At 36.6% G+C, this 18395-nt stretch overlaps 1 protein-coding gene across 1 annotated transcript; it reads left to right on the forward strand.

The window, feature by feature from the left end:
* The first annotated feature begins 361 nt into the window (after positions 1-361).
* On the forward strand, positions 362-15669 carry LOC140517703 (butyrophilin-like protein 8). The gene is made up of 7 exons (XM_072629171.1): positions 362-464; positions 9884-10231; positions 10490-10762; positions 13331-13432; positions 13874-13894; positions 14179-14205; positions 15116-15669. The coding sequence occupies exons 1-7, from the start codon at positions 362-364 to the stop codon at positions 15667-15669; spliced, it is 1428 nt and encodes a 475-aa protein (XP_072485272.1).
* The last annotated feature ends 2726 nt before the right edge of the window (positions 15670-18395 follow it).

The following is an 18395-nucleotide window of genomic DNA, read 5'->3' on the forward strand; positions in this document are numbered from 1 at the left end:
TGACACTTGCCTACTCCACTGCTCTGGGGCTCAGGATCTTCTACTGGTTTGCCAATGTGGTACTTGCAGCTTGCCCCCTTCCTGTACTGCTACCCTTCAAACAGAGTGACAGGGACATTTCCAGCTAATCCCTCAAACTTTCCAGGCTACAAGACTGTTGTACTCCATCTTTCTGCAGGCTCAGCTGTTTCAGGGTTTTTCCTGCCATGATATTTTCTGAGGTTTTTGAGAAAGGGAGATTGAAAGTGACTTACTACATATTCTGCCATCTTGGGTCCCTGAAATCCAGTGCTTCTCACTAGATGCTCTAAGATATCTCATTACTCTTCCTTTACAGATTTTCAGGAGTACATCCATAGATATGTTGAGTATCTCAGTTCTTCAGTGCCACATTGAAGACTCCAAACCATTTGAATACCACCTCCTCCTTATCTTTGTTCTCAGTCTCATAGATCTGGGTTCAGGTAAGCCTATCATTGTTTGTGCAAGCCTCAGCCTTCTCTTTATCTCCTTGTCTATTCTACTCAATTCAACTTAGCAAACATTAGACTTTTATTAAGTTAAAGTTATAAAAGCTCAACTTATTAGAAGCCACCCTTATTGATTTATGTATATCAGAAGCCAAACAGGATCTATAAATTTCATGTCCTATTCCTGACCAGTCACCTTTCAGTGTGGTTTTAATGTATAATTTAGTAGTGTCTATCATCACTCTTGAAACAAGGAAAAGTGAGCAACCCTATTTCTGCAATATTATTTGAGAGACATTAATAGGTTCCTTCCTCACCAAACTTATCTCCCAAACCAGCTTTGTGTAGTATCTGCTCATTTTACTCACTTTTTTTAACTGAAGGAAGTGAAAGACTCCATAAAAAAGTTCACTCCTTCCTTTCTTCTTTTACTTCTTCCTTCCTATCTTTCCTCTCTTCTTTCCTTTCCTTCCTCCCATCCTTTCTCTTAATTCCTCTTTCCCTTTACCCTCACTTCCTTCTTCTCCATTCATCCCACTTCCTTTCGATTTTTCTCCTTTTTACCAACTCCTCATTTATCTTAGTTTTCAATTCCTTATTAATATTTATCTTTTTACCATTCTTCCTGGTCCAAAAATTATTAGGAAATAAGAAAAAAATGATGGAGGCAGTTCTTTCTTCTTTCTATCGTCTCCATTATCATTTCAAATTGTGTGATTAAAATGTTCTTTCACCTTGAATAAAACTAGAAAGACCAATTTCTGTCCTTAGCATTCATGATAAATGACAGACATATTACTTACACAATCTTATAGAGCCATGCAAAATCCTTTTGTTTAAGGTTTATGATGTATTTCCTAAACCCATTATTCACTCTGTCCATCTATTCAAGCATTCCATAATGCATATATAAGTCAATGAACTGATCCATTTCCCACACATATTATCAGTACATGCACATTATCCTCTAATCGAGTGTGCAAAACAGCCACTATTAGACAGTCCCTTTGTACTTAGCAAAAGTATGTTTAGATGATGCTCATTACCAGAACTTTGTTAATTGAGAACATTTTGTTCTATAAAGCTCATCACTAAAGGTTTGTTCATTTGGATATTTCTTAACCATTATACTTCATTAAAATCAATGTTTTTTAAGGCACAGAAGAACTGAGATCTGCATTCATGGAGGAAATGTCAACATAAATGAAATCATAGATCTGTGAAGTATCATGAAGATGTTTTATATTTTATTTTTATTTTCAGTTAAAAATTCTCTCTTGCTTTTCATTATCTTCCTCACCCATTGAGGTGATAAGAAGTAAGATTCCCCAAATGATAGATATCTCCTCTCTCTCTCCAAATATTTGCTACCACAAAAAAGAGTTGCAGCAAATATTGTTGTACATATAGGTCCTTTTCCTGTTTCTTTGATTTCTTTAACATATAGACCTGGTATTGATATTGTGTGGTCAATGATTATGCACCTTTTTTATAGCACTTTGGGCACAGCTCCAAATTGTTCTCCAGAATGACTGGACCAACTCAGAGCTCCACTAAGAGTAGTGTTTTATTATTCATATTTTCCTAGATCCCCTTCAGCATTTATTATTTTCATTTTCTGAATTAATGAATTATATTAGACAATCTGATAGGTATGAGGTGGTATGTCAAAGTTGTTCTATTTTGTGTTTCCATAATTATTAGTGAACTAGTGTATTTTTATATTACTATTAATAGTCTTGATTTCTTCCTCAGAACATTTTGTCTTCATATCTTTTGACCATTTATCAATTGGGGAATGACTTTTTTATTGACTTTATATATTTGAGAAATTTTTCAGAAAAAATTTGCTACTACTTGTCTTCCAAATTTCCTGCTTTTCTTCTAATTTTGACTGCATTGGCTCTGTTTTTTAAAAACCTTTTAGAACTTAAATATTTTAAATTAAATGTAGAAATAATTATTAGCATTCTTTTTTTTAAAATTTGGGGTCCCAAATTCTCTCTCTCTCTTCCCATTTCTCTCTCATTGAGAAGGCAAGCCATTTGTTTTCTTCTTCTTTTTTAAATAAATTAATTTAATTTTAATTTTCAATATTCACTTCCATAATCTTTTCAGTCTTAAATTCTCTCCCCCTTCCTCTTTGCCCTCTCCCCAAGAGGGCATACAATCTGATAAAGGCTTTATGTATACATTCTTATTAAACATGTTTTCACATTAGTCGTGTTGTAAAGAAGAATTAGAATGAATAGAAGAAACCATGAAAAAGAAAAGAAAACAAAACAAAACAAAAAAGAGACAGCAAATAGTACATATTGATCTGTGTTCAGACTCCTTAGTTCTTTCTCTGGATGTAGATAGCATTTTCTATTGTGAGTCTTTTGGAGGTGTCTTAGATCCTTGCATTGCTGAGAAGAGCTAAGTCTATCAAAGTTAGCCATCACATAATGTGGCTGTCACTATGTTCAATGTTCTCTTGGTTCTACTCCATTTCACTCAGCATCCAGGTTTTTGTGAAGTCCACGAAGAAGGTAAACAATTTTACATAACTTATATATATATATATATATACATATATATATGCAATCACACAAAATCATATTTCTGTATTAATTTTGTTGTGAAAAGAAAATAGATCATTTTTTTTTTAAAAGCTACTTTGATCTACATTTGGATTCCATCAGTTTTTTCTCTGGAGGGTGAATGAATAGTGTTTTTGATCATAAGTCCCTTGAGAGTTTTTGGATCATGATATTACAAGTTGATCATCATACAATGTTGTTGAAATTGTGTACAGTTTTCTAGTTCTGCTTACCTCACTTTGCATCATTTCATATAAGTCTTTATAGATTTTTCTGAAACAATCCTCCTCCTCATTTCTTACATCACAGTATTATCACATCACAATCATATACTACAGATATTCCCCAATTGTCAGTCATCCCCTCAATTTCTAATTCTTTGCCACCACAAAGAGAGTTGCTATAAATTTTTGGACATATAGCCCCTATTATTTTGTTTCAGTCTTTTTTGGATACAAACTGTTGGTCTGTTATTCCTGGGTAGAAATATATTGCAGCCCTTTGAACATAGCTACACATTGTTCTCCAGAACTGTTGGACAAGTTCATAACTTCACTAGCAGTATTAGGGTCCCAATTTTCCCACATCCCCTCCTACATTGGTCTTTTTTCCTTTTCGGTCCTATTAGCCAATAAAATATATATATATATTTTTTTACAAATTTGACCCACTTCTCTATATGTTTGAGAAATGAGACCTTTGTAAGACAAACATGCTTTAAATTTTTCACACTTACTATTGCTAACTGTATTTCCTTCCATCATATTCTCCCCTCTTTATCTCCTTTCACCTTACCCCTCCTTAAAAGTGTTTTACTTCTGATTAACACCTCCACCAATTTGCCCTTCCTTCTACCACATCCCCACTTCTCTTACCCCTTCTCCTATTACTTTCCTGTAGGATTAGATAGATTTTTATACCCAGTTGAGTGTGTATGTTATTACCTCTTTCAGCCAATTCTGATGAAAGTAAGACTCACTCACTTCCCTTCACTTCCCCCTCTTACCCTCCACTCTAAAAGCTTTTTCTTTCCCCTTTTATGTGATATAGTTCACTCCATTCTACCTCTCTATCTGTCATTCTTCCATACATTCTTCTCTCACCCTTTCATTTTTATATATCATCCTTTTATACTCTACTCATACCTGTATCCTTGTTCTATACTTCTTCTAAATATCCTAATAGTGAGAAAGGTATTATGAGTTACAAATATCACCTTTCCATATAGGTATATAAATAGGTTAAACCAATTAAGTCCTTATGATTTCCCTTTCCTGTTTACATTTATATGCTTCCCTTGAGTCTTATATTTGAAAGTCAAATTTTCTATTCATTTCTGATTTTTTTTATCAACAATGCTTGAAAATCCCCTATCTCATTGAATATCCATTCCTGCTCCCTGAAGGATTATGTTCAGTTTTCCTAAGTAAGTGATTCTTGATTGCAATCCTAGGTACTTTGCCCCATCACCTCAAGAATGTCATATTCCAAAACCTCTGATTCTTTAATGTAGAAGCTGCTAAATCTTATGTTATCCTGATTGTGGCATCATGATGCTTGAATTATTTCTTTCTAGATGTTTGCAAAATTTTTGCTTTGGCCTGGAAATTCTGGAATTTGGCTATAATATTCTTGGGCAGTTTTCATTTTGGGATTGCTTTCAGGAGGTACTTGGTGGATTCTTTCCATGTCAATTTTGTCCTCTGATTCTAGAATATCAGGGCAGTTTTCCTTGATAATTTCTTGAAAGATGATGCTGAGGCTCCTTTTTCATTATGGCTCTCAGGCAGTCCAATCATTCTGAAATTATTTCTTCTATATCTATTTACCAGATCAGTTGTTTTTCCAGTGAAATATTTCACATCATCTTCTATTGTTTCCTTCTTTTGGTTTTGTTTTATTGTTACTTAATTTCTCCTCAAAGTCGTTATCTTCCATCTGCTCTATTCTAATTTTTAAAGAGTTATTTTCTTCAGTGAGCTTTCAGACCTCCTTTTCCATCTGGTCAATTCTGTTTTTTAAGGCATTATTCTCCTCATTGACTTTTTTGGACCTCTTTTACCATTTGACCTAGTCTTTTTTTAAGGTGTTATTTTCTTTAGTACTTTTTGTGTCTCCTTTAGAAATTGTTGATGCTTTTCTCATGATTTTCTTGCATCACTCTCATTTCTCTTCTCATTTTCACTCTACTTTTCTAACTTGATTTTTAAAATCCTTTTTGACTTCTTCCAAGGTCTGAGAACAATTCATATTTTCTCTTGGAGGTTTTTGATATAGGAGCTTTGAGGTTTTTGTCTTCTACTGAGTGTGTGTGTGTTGATCTTCCTTGTCACCATAGTAACTTTTTCTAATCAGAGTTCTTTTTTGTCACTGTTTGCTCATTATCCTAGCCTATCATTTGACTTTTGACTCAGTTAAATTAGGTGTCTGCTCCCAGGGGGACAGTGCACTGTCCCAAGCTTTAGGGGTTTTGGGCAGCTCTTTTCAGAAGAATTTCTAAGGACCTGTAAGTTTTTACTATTCTCCTGGCCTGTGCTCTAATCTGTGAGTGACCATAAATATTCTTTTTTGCCTTTGTTTTTGCCCTGCTGCTGCAAACTCTGCAATGCTAGTGTTCCTCCTTGCCCTGGAACTGCCACTAGAACTGCAACCCAGACCCAAGTATGAACAGAACAACAGAGTCTTACCTCAGTGCTAGTAAAAAAATCCAAACTCCTCTAATTTCACTTTAACCAGTTGTTTGACTCTCTTATTGTCTGTAGGCTGAAAGCTCTGGAAGCAGCCTCTGTCACTGCTGCTGCTGATTCAATCATTTCCAAGGCCTACTACAGGTTTTCTGGGGCCCACTTCACACTGGTGTAGTCTACATTGAACTTCACTTCTCTCTCACCCTGGTGCAATAGACCTTTCCTGATGACCTTCCAATTTGTCTAGGGCTAGAAATATTTTTAACGCTGTCTTTTTTTAGGTTCTGCTATTCTAAAATTTCTTTAGAGTTATTTTTGAAGGTACTTGGATTGTTTTCTGAGAGAGCTCAAGCAAGGCTCTGCCCTTCCTCCACCATGTTGATTCTGCTTCCATAACCACATTTTACAAAAGAAAATAATCTGACTTAACATATTAAAAAATGAGTAAGTTTATAAAATAGCTGGTATTGGGGAATTCTATTGCCCTCTTGAGAAAGGCACATATGAGGTCTAATGTCCATGTGTCAATGAAAGAAGGCCAAATTGTTTTTGACCAACAGCTCACTCAGTCTTCCCTCGCTTCTTTCAGTCCCCCTCCTTTTTACTCCCCCTTTCCATTACTACTTCTTCCTTCCCTTTTAGTCCCCCTCCCTTTTCCTTCCCCTTCCCTCCTACTGCCTATAGAGCTAGTTAGATTTCTATACTTAACTAAGTTTGTTGTTCCCTCCTTGAACCAAATCAGATGACAGTAAACCTCAAAGATGTTGAACTCCCTCCCCGCTTTCCCTTAACTGCAATATATTTTTGTGTCTCTTCCTCTTATGTAATTTACTATTTTCTTCCTCTTCCCTTTCACTTCTCCCATTACAATCCATTTGCATCCCTAAATCACACTTTTATCATCACATCATTTACTTTATACCACTCGCTCTATCTATCTATATCCCTTTTATACATCACAATAAATATAAAAAGTATCATCTTTTATTATAGGGATGTAAACAGTTTGCCCATATAGAATAACAAGCTTTTTCCCTCTTTACCTTTTTATGCCTCTCTTTAGACTTGTTTTTAAAGACTGAATTTTCTATTGAGCTCTGGTCTTTTCAATAGGACATCTGAAAATCTCTTATTTCATTGAATGTCCATCTCCTTGCCTGAAATATTATGCTCAATTTAGCTGGGTAATTGATCCTTGGTTGTAGTCCCAGCTCCTTTGCCTTACAAAATATCATATTCCAATCCCTTTGATCTTTCAATGTAGAAGCTGCCAGGTCCTGTGTGATTCTGATTGTAGTTCCTTGATATTTGAATTGTTTCTTTCTGGTTGCCTGCAGCATTTTCTCCTTGCCTTGATAATTTTGGAACTTGACAACAACATTACTTGGTGTTTTAATTTGGGATTCCTTTCAGGAGGTACACTGTGGATTATTTCAATGACTACTTTTCCCTCTGTATCTAGGACTTCTAGGCAATTTTCCTTGATGATTTCTTAGAAGATATTGTCCAGGTTATTTTTTTTATCATGGCTTTCTGGTAGACCAATAATTCTTATAATTTTTCTCTCCTGGATCTATTTGCCAGGTCAGTTGTTTTTCCAGTTAGATATTTTATGTTTTCTTCTATCTTTTCATTCTTTAGATTCTGTTTGACTGATTCTTAACGTCTCACAATCTCACTTACCCGATTTTAATTTTTAATCAAATTGTTTTCTTCAGTTAACTTTTGTATCTCTTTTTCCATCTACACAATTGTTCCTTTTAAGAAGTTATTTTCTCTAGTTTTTGTACTTCCTTTTCCATTTGTCCAATTTTACTTTTTAAGGAGTTGTTCTCTTCAGTGAATTCTTTTTTCATATTTTTAAAATCATTGAGCAGTTTTTCTTCTATTTCTCTAATATGGCTTTTAAAATCCTTCCTGACCTCTTCCAAGAATCCTCTTTGTGCTTCCGACTAATCCATATTCCCTTCTGAAGTTTCAGATGAGAGAACAGTTTCAATGCTGACCTCTTTGATATCCGTGTTTTGATCCTTGTCCCCACAGAAAGGTTCTTTGGTATTTTCTTTTCCACTTTACTTCTTACTCATGATGATCATCTTTTTTCTGGCTTTTAAAGTAGATCTCTGCTTCTGGGGCACAAGGGGCTCTGTCCCACAGTTCTTGTGCCTAGAACTTGAGGTTTTGTATGTTGTGACCTCTGGTTCTTTCTGCTAGAAGCTAAAATTCTGCAGCTTACCTGGTGCTGAGGTGACTGGTGTTTGAAAGCAGAGGTCAGGTAAAGTCTTTCTTTGTTGCCCTGGAGTACCCTGGAACTAACTGTGTTAAGTGTGGAGGACAAGTGGTCTGGCCACAGAAGATCTCCTCTACTGAGCTAGAGCATAGATAAGCTTATCAGTTGTTAAACCAGTCTGCAGTAGTGTCTTGCTGATGCCACTGGGGTGCTGTGGCATACCTGCAGGCCTGTTGTTGATACTTGCAGGCTCTACCACCCTGGGGCTCAGGGTCTCCTCTTGGTTTGCAGAGGTGGAGCTGTCTGGAACAGCTCTGGTCTTGCACTGGTCCCCTTCAACCACAGTGAGAGGGAACCTCCTTTGAGATTTTTCTGGCCTCATGGGCTAAGAGATTGTTTACGCCTTTGGCTGATCCCCCTGTTCCAAGATTTTTCCTGGGAAATATTTTATGGGTTTTTTGAGGCCAACAAGGGGAGGGGGAGAGCATTTTCTGATCACTCTGCCATCTTGCTTCCTATAAATTCAAATAGGTGACTTACAGATATTTAATTTGTGGGCTGAGCTTCTCAGGAGCAGTTGCTGCAGTTACCTGGGGCTCCACAGCTCTCACTCACTCAGTTCTGCTGGACTCCCATGCTAGGCTGATACACTCAAGATTCTACAGTTCACCCACTGCCTCAGATTGCCCAGGGTTTCCTGCTTAGCCCTGCTGTGGTGGGAACCATGCTGCAAGAAGGTCAAATTATTGATGGAGTTGCCAACTGATTCAACCATCCTGGAAAATAATTTAGAACTATTGTCAAAGGGCTATAAAATTGTTCATACCCTTTCATCCAGCAATACAACTAACAGGTTTATATTCCAAAGAGATCATAAAAATAGAAAAAGGACCAACATGTAGAACAATATTTACAGCAATTCATTTTGTACTGGCAAAGAATTGAAAATTGTATGGATGCCCATCAGTTTTGGAATGACTGGGAAAATTATCATATATAAATGTAATGGCATACTATTGTTCTATAAAAAATAATGAATAAGTGGATTTCAGAAAAACCTGGAAAGACTTAAATGAACTGATGCTAAGTGAAGTGAGCAGAGCCAGGAGAACATCACACACTTATTGCAACATTGTTCTATGACCAACTTTGATACATTTATCTCTTTTCAGCAATAAAATAATTCAAGACATTTCCAAAAGACTCATCATGAAAAATGCTATCCACATCCAGAGAAAATACTATGGAGTCTGCATATAGATCAAAGCAATTCATTTTCACTTTTTTTGGTTTTTATTTTTTGCTTTCTCATATTTTTCCCTTTTTTTCTGATTCTTCTTTTACAAAGGTATCTAATGTGGAAATATGTTATACATGATTGTACATGTATAGGCTATATCAGTTTGATTTCTGTCTTGGGAAGGAGGAGGGAAGTAAGGGAGGGAGAAAAGACTGAAATTCAAAATCTTAAAAAAAAGAAATGTTGAAATTTTTCTTTACATGTAATTGGAATAAGTTTCTAATTAGAGCTGTCCCAGAATTCAACTGACTCCCTTATTAGTCAGTGTGGTCCCCAGTCACTGGTAATGAGTAAGTAGGATTTGAATGATCACTTCTAAGGAATGTTGCAGAGGGAATTCTGTCATACAATGGATGGTTGTACTAGATATCATCTCAAACCTCTTCTAATGTTAATATTGTGGTATTTTATGTATAGGTTATGTATGCATAGGTTCTGACTTCATGATTCTTGTCACATGTTAATTTAGATAGAGGAGGCTTATATACTGCATGAAAGAGCAGAAGATTGAGAAGGGGCAATATGAAATCATCCTTTCACTAACTACTTCATACCCTGTGCATTATATTGACAAGTGTCCATGGTTAATAGTCCTTTTCTGGTTATCCCTACAGGCCATTTTTGGGTAATTGGCCCAGATGAACCTATTCAGGCCTTGGTGGGAGAAGATGTCATTTTCTCCTGTCATGTCTTACCCAAGATTGATATGAAAGACATGGAGGTGAGGTTCTTTAGGAATCAATTTTCTTCCGTGTTGCTTCTAATCGAGGATGGGAAAGAAATGAAGAAGAAACAAATGCAGGAGTATCAAGGGAGAACCCAGTTTGTGCAAGTAGACATTGCTGAAGGAAAAGTCTTCTTAAAATTGAAGAATGTAACTCTTTCAGATTCAGGGATATATGGATGCCAATTCAACTCCCAAACTTTCGAGCAGAAGCACACTTGGGAGCTACAGATAGCAGGTCAGTTGTTCATTTCCAATTACACAGTTTCTTCAAGTTCAGTTAACTAGAACATTCTACTGAAACAGTGAAGTTGGTCAGTTGTTCTTTTTCTTTGATCAATAGACAGCAAAGAAATAAGCAAACAAGCAAGCTGTTATTCTAACATTCCCATAAAACCAAAGCAAAACAATAACAGCCTAGTTACAGGGGAAGCTATCCTCCTAAATATTTTTAAAATATCATCTTTGTTTTCATCTCATTTCCCATTATCTGCAGCTCTTGGGTCATCCCCTCTCATCTCTCTTGAGAGATATGGAGATACAGGCATCTTGCTGATATGTCAATCTGCTGGCTGGTTCCCGAGGCCTGAAGTACAGTGGAAAAATCATCAGGGAAAGTCTTTGCCATCAAACATCAAGACAAATACAGGGGATAATGGTCTATTTGACATAGAAGCCTCTCTCACTATACAAGAACCTCCCACTGGGGATATCTCATGTTCCATCCATATCTGGGGCTTCAGACAAGACTCCAGAGTTAGAATAGCTGGTAAGTAGTAGAATGAAGGGAAAGGAAATGAAGAGAAGTATCCTTGGCCTGCTCATTTGTAAGAACTTGATATTTTTTTATCTTAGAGTTGTGGATTTTGCTCACACATTTAGTGCTTCACTTCACTATGTTAAGTATGGAGGACAAGTGGTCTGGCCACAGGAGATTTCCTCTACTGAGCTAGAGCATAGATAAGCTTATCAGCTGTTAAACCAGTCTGCAGTAGTGTCTTCCTGATGCCACTGGGGTGCTGTGGCATGCCTGCAGTCCTGTTGTTGATACTTGCAGGTTCTACCCCACCTGGGGCTCAAGGTCTCCTCTTGGTTTGCTGAGGTGGAGCTGTCTTTAGAAAGATATCAGAAGAGGCGGGAAATGCTCAAATTACATATACTCATGATTAGTTTGGATAGAGCGAGGCTTACTTTTCCAACAAATGCAAAAGTCTTCACATCAGGAAGTTTAATTTTTTTTAAAAAAATATGAATCATTCATTTTTATGCCCAGTGAAATACATCATTAATTGGCAAAAAGGAAAATAAATATAGATGTATTTGTGTTGGTAGAAATGAAAAGGACCTTATAAAGAAGTGACTTTTCCACTTCAGAATTTATAATTAAGGAAAAGAAAGCAGGTCGTTCTAGATAAGGCATGGTGAACCTGCAGCCTTAAGTCCACATGTCTCTAGGTACTCAAGTACAGCCCTTTGACTAAATCCGAACCTCACAGAATACTCCTTAATAAAAGGATTTATTCTTTAAAACTTGAACTGAGTCAGAAGACTGCACCCAAGGACTTAGAAGGCCACATGTGACCTTGAGGGCACAGATTACCCATCTCTGCTCTAGTTTATTACCTCCCTACTTTTGGTGAGTTCAAAGTACTTACCCCAGAAGTACTCTGCCCTAGGGCATGGATGAACCTGAAAAATGTGATTGCTGAGCCATTGGAAGTGAGTTTTCAGACATGGTAGTAAACTGGTAAGGTTCTTTAAGACTGGAGAAGAGCAAATTTTGTTCTGAGTTTCAAAAAGGGGAAAAAATGTAGTCTGAAATCTATAGGTCAGTGAACTTGACTGGCAAATTTCAGGTAAAATTCTGGGATGTATTTTTAAAGGAATGTCTAGTGAATATCCAGAAAGGGAAGGAGATTTGCAAAGAGCTGGTATGACTTTATAAAAAACATTTCAAGCCAGACTATCCTCCTTTACTTTTTGGATGGGGTTAGTAGATTAGGTAGGTAATTAGATACAGTCATGGATCTGGAGTCATGAAGACCTGAGTTCAAATCCAGCTTCAGATACTTACTAGCTCTGTGACTCTTGTCAAGTCACTTAAAGTTGTTTGCTTCAGTTACTTCAACTACAAACTGAGCTAGAGCAAGAACTAGCAAACCACTCCAGTGTCTTTGCTAAGAAAACCCTAAATAAGGTCACAAAGATTCAGACATGACTGAAATGACTGAAAACCAGCAACAAAATGTAGATTGGTAGATCTGGGAAATTCTCTTGTAGAGGTTCTTAATTGGGGATTGAGGAACTTGTGCTTTTTCTAAATACACACATACATATACATTAATAACTATATGTCAACATAATTGGTTTCTTCATAATTCCTTGTTTTATTTTATGCATTAAAAATATTCTGTGAAGAGGACCATAGATTTCACTACCAAAAGGGTCCATGATAAAGAAAAAAGGTTAAAAACCCCTACTATCGATAGTAATTTACCTAAATTTTAACCACAGAGAAACCACACAGTTTGGCACGACATGGTTATGGAAAAATGAAGAGATATGTGTCCCACAGTAAAATTGTGTGAACTTGGAATTTGAAACAGTTGCCTCTATTTCATCCTTGTAAAATGAGCATGAAGGATTGTAAGACATATTGTATGGGTAGTAGCTAGGAAAGTGCTATGTAACCTTTAAAATTCATAGATGTAGACCTGGAAGTGACCTTAGAAATTCAATCACCTCATTTTCCAGGCAAGAAAACTGAGGTTTAGGAGTATACAAAACAGTTGTAAGTAGCAGAGTTGGTTCCATATTCACGGCTCTTTTCATGACATTATACTGTTTCTGCATGCTTTAACAGTAACTCATGTTCTTTTTTAAAAAAAGCAATTTAAAATTTAAATAAATCATTTGTTTTCAGGTTTTAACAATCACTTTTATAAGTCTTAAATTTTCTCCCCTTCCCTCTACCCTCCCTCCTTGAGATGGCTTGCAATCTTATATGGGTTCTACACATACATTCTAATTAAACATTTTTTCACATTAGTCATATTTCATAGAAGAATTAAAATGAATGGGAGAAACCATGGAGAAAAAACAAACCAAAACTAAACATAATACAAGAGAAAGTAGTCTACTTCATTCCGCATTCTGATTCCATAGTTCTTTCTCTGAATGGGGATGGCATTTTGCCTCAAGAGTCAGTAACTCATATTCAAATTGGGATTTTCATTATTACTATCAAAATCATTTTAATTCACTTTTTAGAATGAATTATTGAAGTTGTGTAAATTGGTTCTTAGTTGTTCTTTGATTCTCTGGGTTTGTCTTACAGATCAGCTTTTCCAGTCTTCTCCTTGGATGCATGCTTCTACTGTTATGCTGGCTATTTTTGTGATTCTTGTTGTTTTGGGCTTCTTTCTCCACAGATATCAAGGTAATGGGAATGGAAGGGGGAGGGCAACGCACTACACTCTGTGACTCTTCACTATTGCCATTTTCTTCTCTCATTTCTTCCTCCAAACATTTCTTCTCAATAACTTCTCAACTGCTTTGAAAAGTTCTGTTCTCCATCTTTCAACATTTATTAAACATCTTCCCTGCTTAGATTGGTGAAGAACCTCTTACTTTGTTCTGATTTTTTCCTTGCTGTATCCCATTGAGGGGCTTCAACAACTTGGTTCCAACCACTGAGAGACTATGTTCTTTCACATAGCACCTGACTACATACGGAGAACAGCTTCTGGGATATGCCCTGGACCCAAAATTGTCTGACATTAGCTCTTGTCAATTTGATTTCTCTCGGCTTTAAATCTTCATCCTCTCTGGGTGGCTTTCTGATACAGTTCTGTGTTGTTTTTTTTTTTTTTACCTTTAGGGAAACTTATCAAAGAGCTAGGTAAGTTTTGTTTGTTTGTTCATTCTATTTACTGTGTACCAAGCTGTCTTTCTAAGACACTCTTTTGCTCAACATCTCCTATTTATTTATTTTAGAATTGATGACATAAGTGGAGAAAAGAGGTAAGAGAAGTTTCTTTTCATGCCAGATTCTCCATGCCCTTCCCCACCCACTCAAAATAGTCCTCTTTCATTTTGTTCTCAAATCTCATCTCTGTGTTTCAGTCTTGTACTTTTCTTTCTGCCAACCTGATCAATAACTCAGACATGTCTATATCTTTTCAGGATGGAGAAATGCGACTAAATATGCAGGTAACAGCAACTTAGAGTTTCTTCTTTGTCTGGGTTTCTATACTCCCTCTGCTCCTTCATTTCTCCTAATCCCTTATTCAAAGCCAACTGATCAAGTTGGAAATTAGGGTGTGAGTCTGTATGGCCCTTGAAGTGATTCCTTCATTTTGGGCACAAATTTGGGGAAGGACCAGGTGTCTAACTTTACCCAAATGGGGGTCACTTTGTTGGTCCAATCTAAGACTTGTGGTGACTGCAGAGGGGAGAAGAGAAGAGAACTGGGTTGTGTAGAGGGGAGGAATTGGAATTAGGATTAACATTACCTTATTCCACATAGTTTATCTCATCTCATTATCTTGTTCTTGGTTTCTCTTTTCCCCCTTTTCCTCCGTGGGAGGCCACTCCAGATATTTTCTCAGGTGTTTTGCCTTTTACCTCTATCCTCAAACCCACTTTTACTGAACGTAAAAACGGTCCCACAATGTTAATAGAGAATAGTGAGAGATCAGATTTTTCTAACATTCAGTTATGACAGGTAGAAAAACAAAGCAACATGGAGGGAATGTTTATTAGAATCCATATGCACAGAGATACACATATACATACATACATACATATATATTATTCTATGATTTGAAAGTTTTCCTTTTTCCTCTCTTTCTTTCTTTCTTTCTTTCTTTCTTTCTTTCTTTCTTTCTCTCTCTCTCTCTCTCTCTCTCTCTCTCTCTCTCTCTCTCTCTCTCTCTCTCTCTCTCTCTCTCTCTCTCTGTGTTTCTCCTCCCTCCCTCTTTACTCTCCCTCTCTCCTTCTTTCTCCCTTCTCTTCTTTTCTTTTTCCATCTCTTCTTCTTTCTCATTCTCTCTTTTCTTTATCTTACTTCCCCAATGCTCCTACCCTACACACCCTCCACAACATTTTTTTCTCTTTCCAGTTGAAGTGACTCTGGATCCAGAAACTGCTCACCCCATACTCCGTGTATCTAAAGATCGTAAAAAGGTGACCTATGATGACACTGATGTTCGTGATGTACCTGAAACTGAGAAGAGATTTCAATCTCCAAGTGTAGTGGTTTCACAAGATTTCTCCTTGGAGGAATTTTATTGGGAAGTAGAGGTTGGGGAGAAAAATCGATGGTTCCTGGGAGTGTGCTATGATAAAGTGGACAGAGTTAAAAAAGATCCTGAACTTTCTCCTGCCAATGGCTACTGGATATTGGGACGATGGAATCAAGATGAGCATTTTACATTCTCCCCTACTCGACAAACTCTAGCTCTTCAGGTACAGCCAAAGTGTGTGGGGATTTTCCTGAGCTGTAAGTATGAGCAAGTCTCCTTTTACAATGTGACTGATGAATCACACATCTACACATTCACTGGTTGCGATTTCCATGGAAAAATCCTCCGTGCATTTTTCAGGCCTCGTTCTAATGACATTTGTGAACCAACTCCCTTGGTTATCTGTACCAACGTGAACAAAAGGAAATAATATATTTACTTCTAAAGGTGATTATAGAAGTAAAGCTATAAAGGCAGAATATTTGGAAGAAAAACAGTAAGTTCCATCCCCCCCCCCAAAAAAAAGCAAAATTAAATTAAACTAAAACTTTTTGATATCTAGAAAATGCACCATACTGAACTCTGACACAGTGAGTGTCAGGCACAGTGAGTCTTTTTCTAGCCCAGGTCAGCCTGGGGAGGAAAGCAGAGAGATCTTCAGACACTGAGGATGCAGTCTGGCCAGGAGCAGATCATAGCAACCATCTAGCACCCAGGAAGAGGCTATGCATAGAAGCAAGATGAGATCCAATTTCATACTGGGATATCTCCAAATTCATACTGTAATATTGTAATCAAAAGTTTTATATGGAAACTTTATTGTCTGCTACTCAACTCTGGATCAGAGATTCAGGGTGGACTTAAAAAAGAACATTCAAGATGCAGGTCTTCCTAGATAAGGAGCAGAGGCAGTCCTTAGGTAGTGTATCTAAAGAGTAACAAGTTCAGAAGTAGACAGCAACAGTAAGGCCCGAATTGAGAAAGCAGATCAGAGAGAGTATCAGTTCTGTTTCCTAGTATAGTCTGAAGCCAGCAGAGGTTGACCTGGTTAAGAATCTTTGACCAAAGGAGAGACTTTCAGTTTTCACCCTAAACTAGCAGAGATTCTTAGCTGCTGATATTGGCTGAGTCAAACAGCAACCTACTCAGACCCCAAACCAAGTTAGAAACTTGCATAGCTCAGGCAAAGTGAGTGACAATCAGACTTTGTCTTGGATGAGACCATTTGGGGATCACTGAGAGTTTGCAGACCCTCAGCCTGAATTATCCTCGAAGTCCTGGAACAACACAATACTAAACCCCAAGAAAGCAGCAACAAGGCCAAATCAGACCTTCCCTCCAGAAATGTGTGAAGTGCAGACCTAATATTAAGTCCAAAGTCAGGAAGTAGAACAGAATAATGTGAAGATAAAAAAATTGGGATGCTCTGGACACAAATGTAGAAGAAAATGACCTCAAAATATTTAATAGGAAAGCCTAAGAAAAAAACCACAGCTTGGTCACACAAATCCAACTAGGATTCCTGGAAGAGATGAAGCAAGGATTCAAAAAAAAGAGAATTTATTTATTTTTACCAACATAATTAGAACTCAAGAGCAGGAAATCTGATTTGGTCTCTATTTGTTTGTTTTTTTGGTTGGTGAGCTAAGAATTGTTTATACAGTTTTAAATGACATATGTGTGTATGTATATGTGTGTGTTTATACACACACATATACACAAGCCATACAGTTTTTAAAATGACATATATGTGTGTATGTGCATATATATATTTATATATACATATGAAATATTGTAATGTTAGTGTAAGGTTAATAGGGGGGCAATAGTTAAAGATCTTCTCCTCTCATTAATAGGCCTCAACAACTTTTGTTAATTTCTATTGAGGCATTGGGTCAGAGGGTTGTGTCCTCAGGCTCTGAAAAGTCTGTGAATACTTTGAGGTGAGGTTTTACCTTAAGGATTGCTCATTTGAAGTGTTCATTTGGGAAGACAAGACTTTGGGTAGCTTTTAAGGAGCCTTCTGACTTTGAAAACCCAGATATTGGTGCTTCTCTTTCTGGTAACTATGTATAGATGTAATAGTCAGACAGCTGGATATGTCTGTTGATCTGCGATATATGTATTGCTTATGGTCAGACAGTTGGAAGTCCTGTCTGTTGATATTTATTTCACTGTTTGTATTTTCTCTGTTGGTATATGTGTTTGATTAAAATCATTATTGACCCCTCAAAAGTTGGTTTCCTTTCAGAAAATCAAATCTAAGAACCAGTACAACAGGCCCTCCTGTGTATGCCAGGTGCTTACTGATACACACACATGTATATGTGTATGTGTATGTGCATGTATATGTGTGTATATACACACATATATATGTAAATATAAATACATATGAAAATATGAATATATGTATATATACATGTATACATACATACATACATACATATATATATATACTTAACGTAAAACTATTAGGTCACAGACATTAGATAAAAGGTGAATAAATCAGATTTGGCCCAGGGATCATCATTTACTGATATCTGCACTAGAGAGAAGAAAGAATGGAAAAGAAATGAAAACTGTTGAAGAATTGGAAATGGAATTAATAATTTGATACGAGAGATAAAAAGCCTTGCTGAAGAAACGAACTCCTTGAAAAGTACAATGACCAAATTGAAGACAATAACTCCAGAAAACAGCAATAAATGACCAAGACAAACACTAAATTCTGAAAAAATAAGGAAATGTAAGATATCTCAAAAAAATAATTGACATGGAAAACAAATTTGACATCATATTTCAAGAAATCTTAAACCAATCGAAATTCCTTAGAAACAGAACGTAAAGCAGAAAGAAATTCCCCTGGCCACTTATGAAATAACCTTCTAAATGAAAAGTCACAGAAACTTTAAAACCCAAATGTAGAACTTCTAGGTCAAAGAAAATATGCTGTAAGCAGCTATATAGAAAAAATTCAAGTATCAAGGAGCCACAGCTATTATTATATACTGATTCAGTAGCCAGCACAGAAAAAGGAGTAGAAAGTTTCGAGCACCATATTGAGAAGGCAAATTACATAAGCTTGTAGACAAGAATAACTTCCTCAGTAAAACCAAATATGTGCTACATGGGAAAATTTGATCTTTAATGAAGAGG

Source organism: Notamacropus eugenii, chromosome 1, assembly GCF_028372415.1.
Source record: "Notamacropus eugenii isolate mMacEug1 chromosome 1, mMacEug1.pri_v2, whole genome shotgun sequence".
NCBI classification, from domain to species: domain Eukaryota; kingdom Metazoa; phylum Chordata; class Mammalia; order Diprotodontia; family Macropodidae; genus Notamacropus; species Notamacropus eugenii.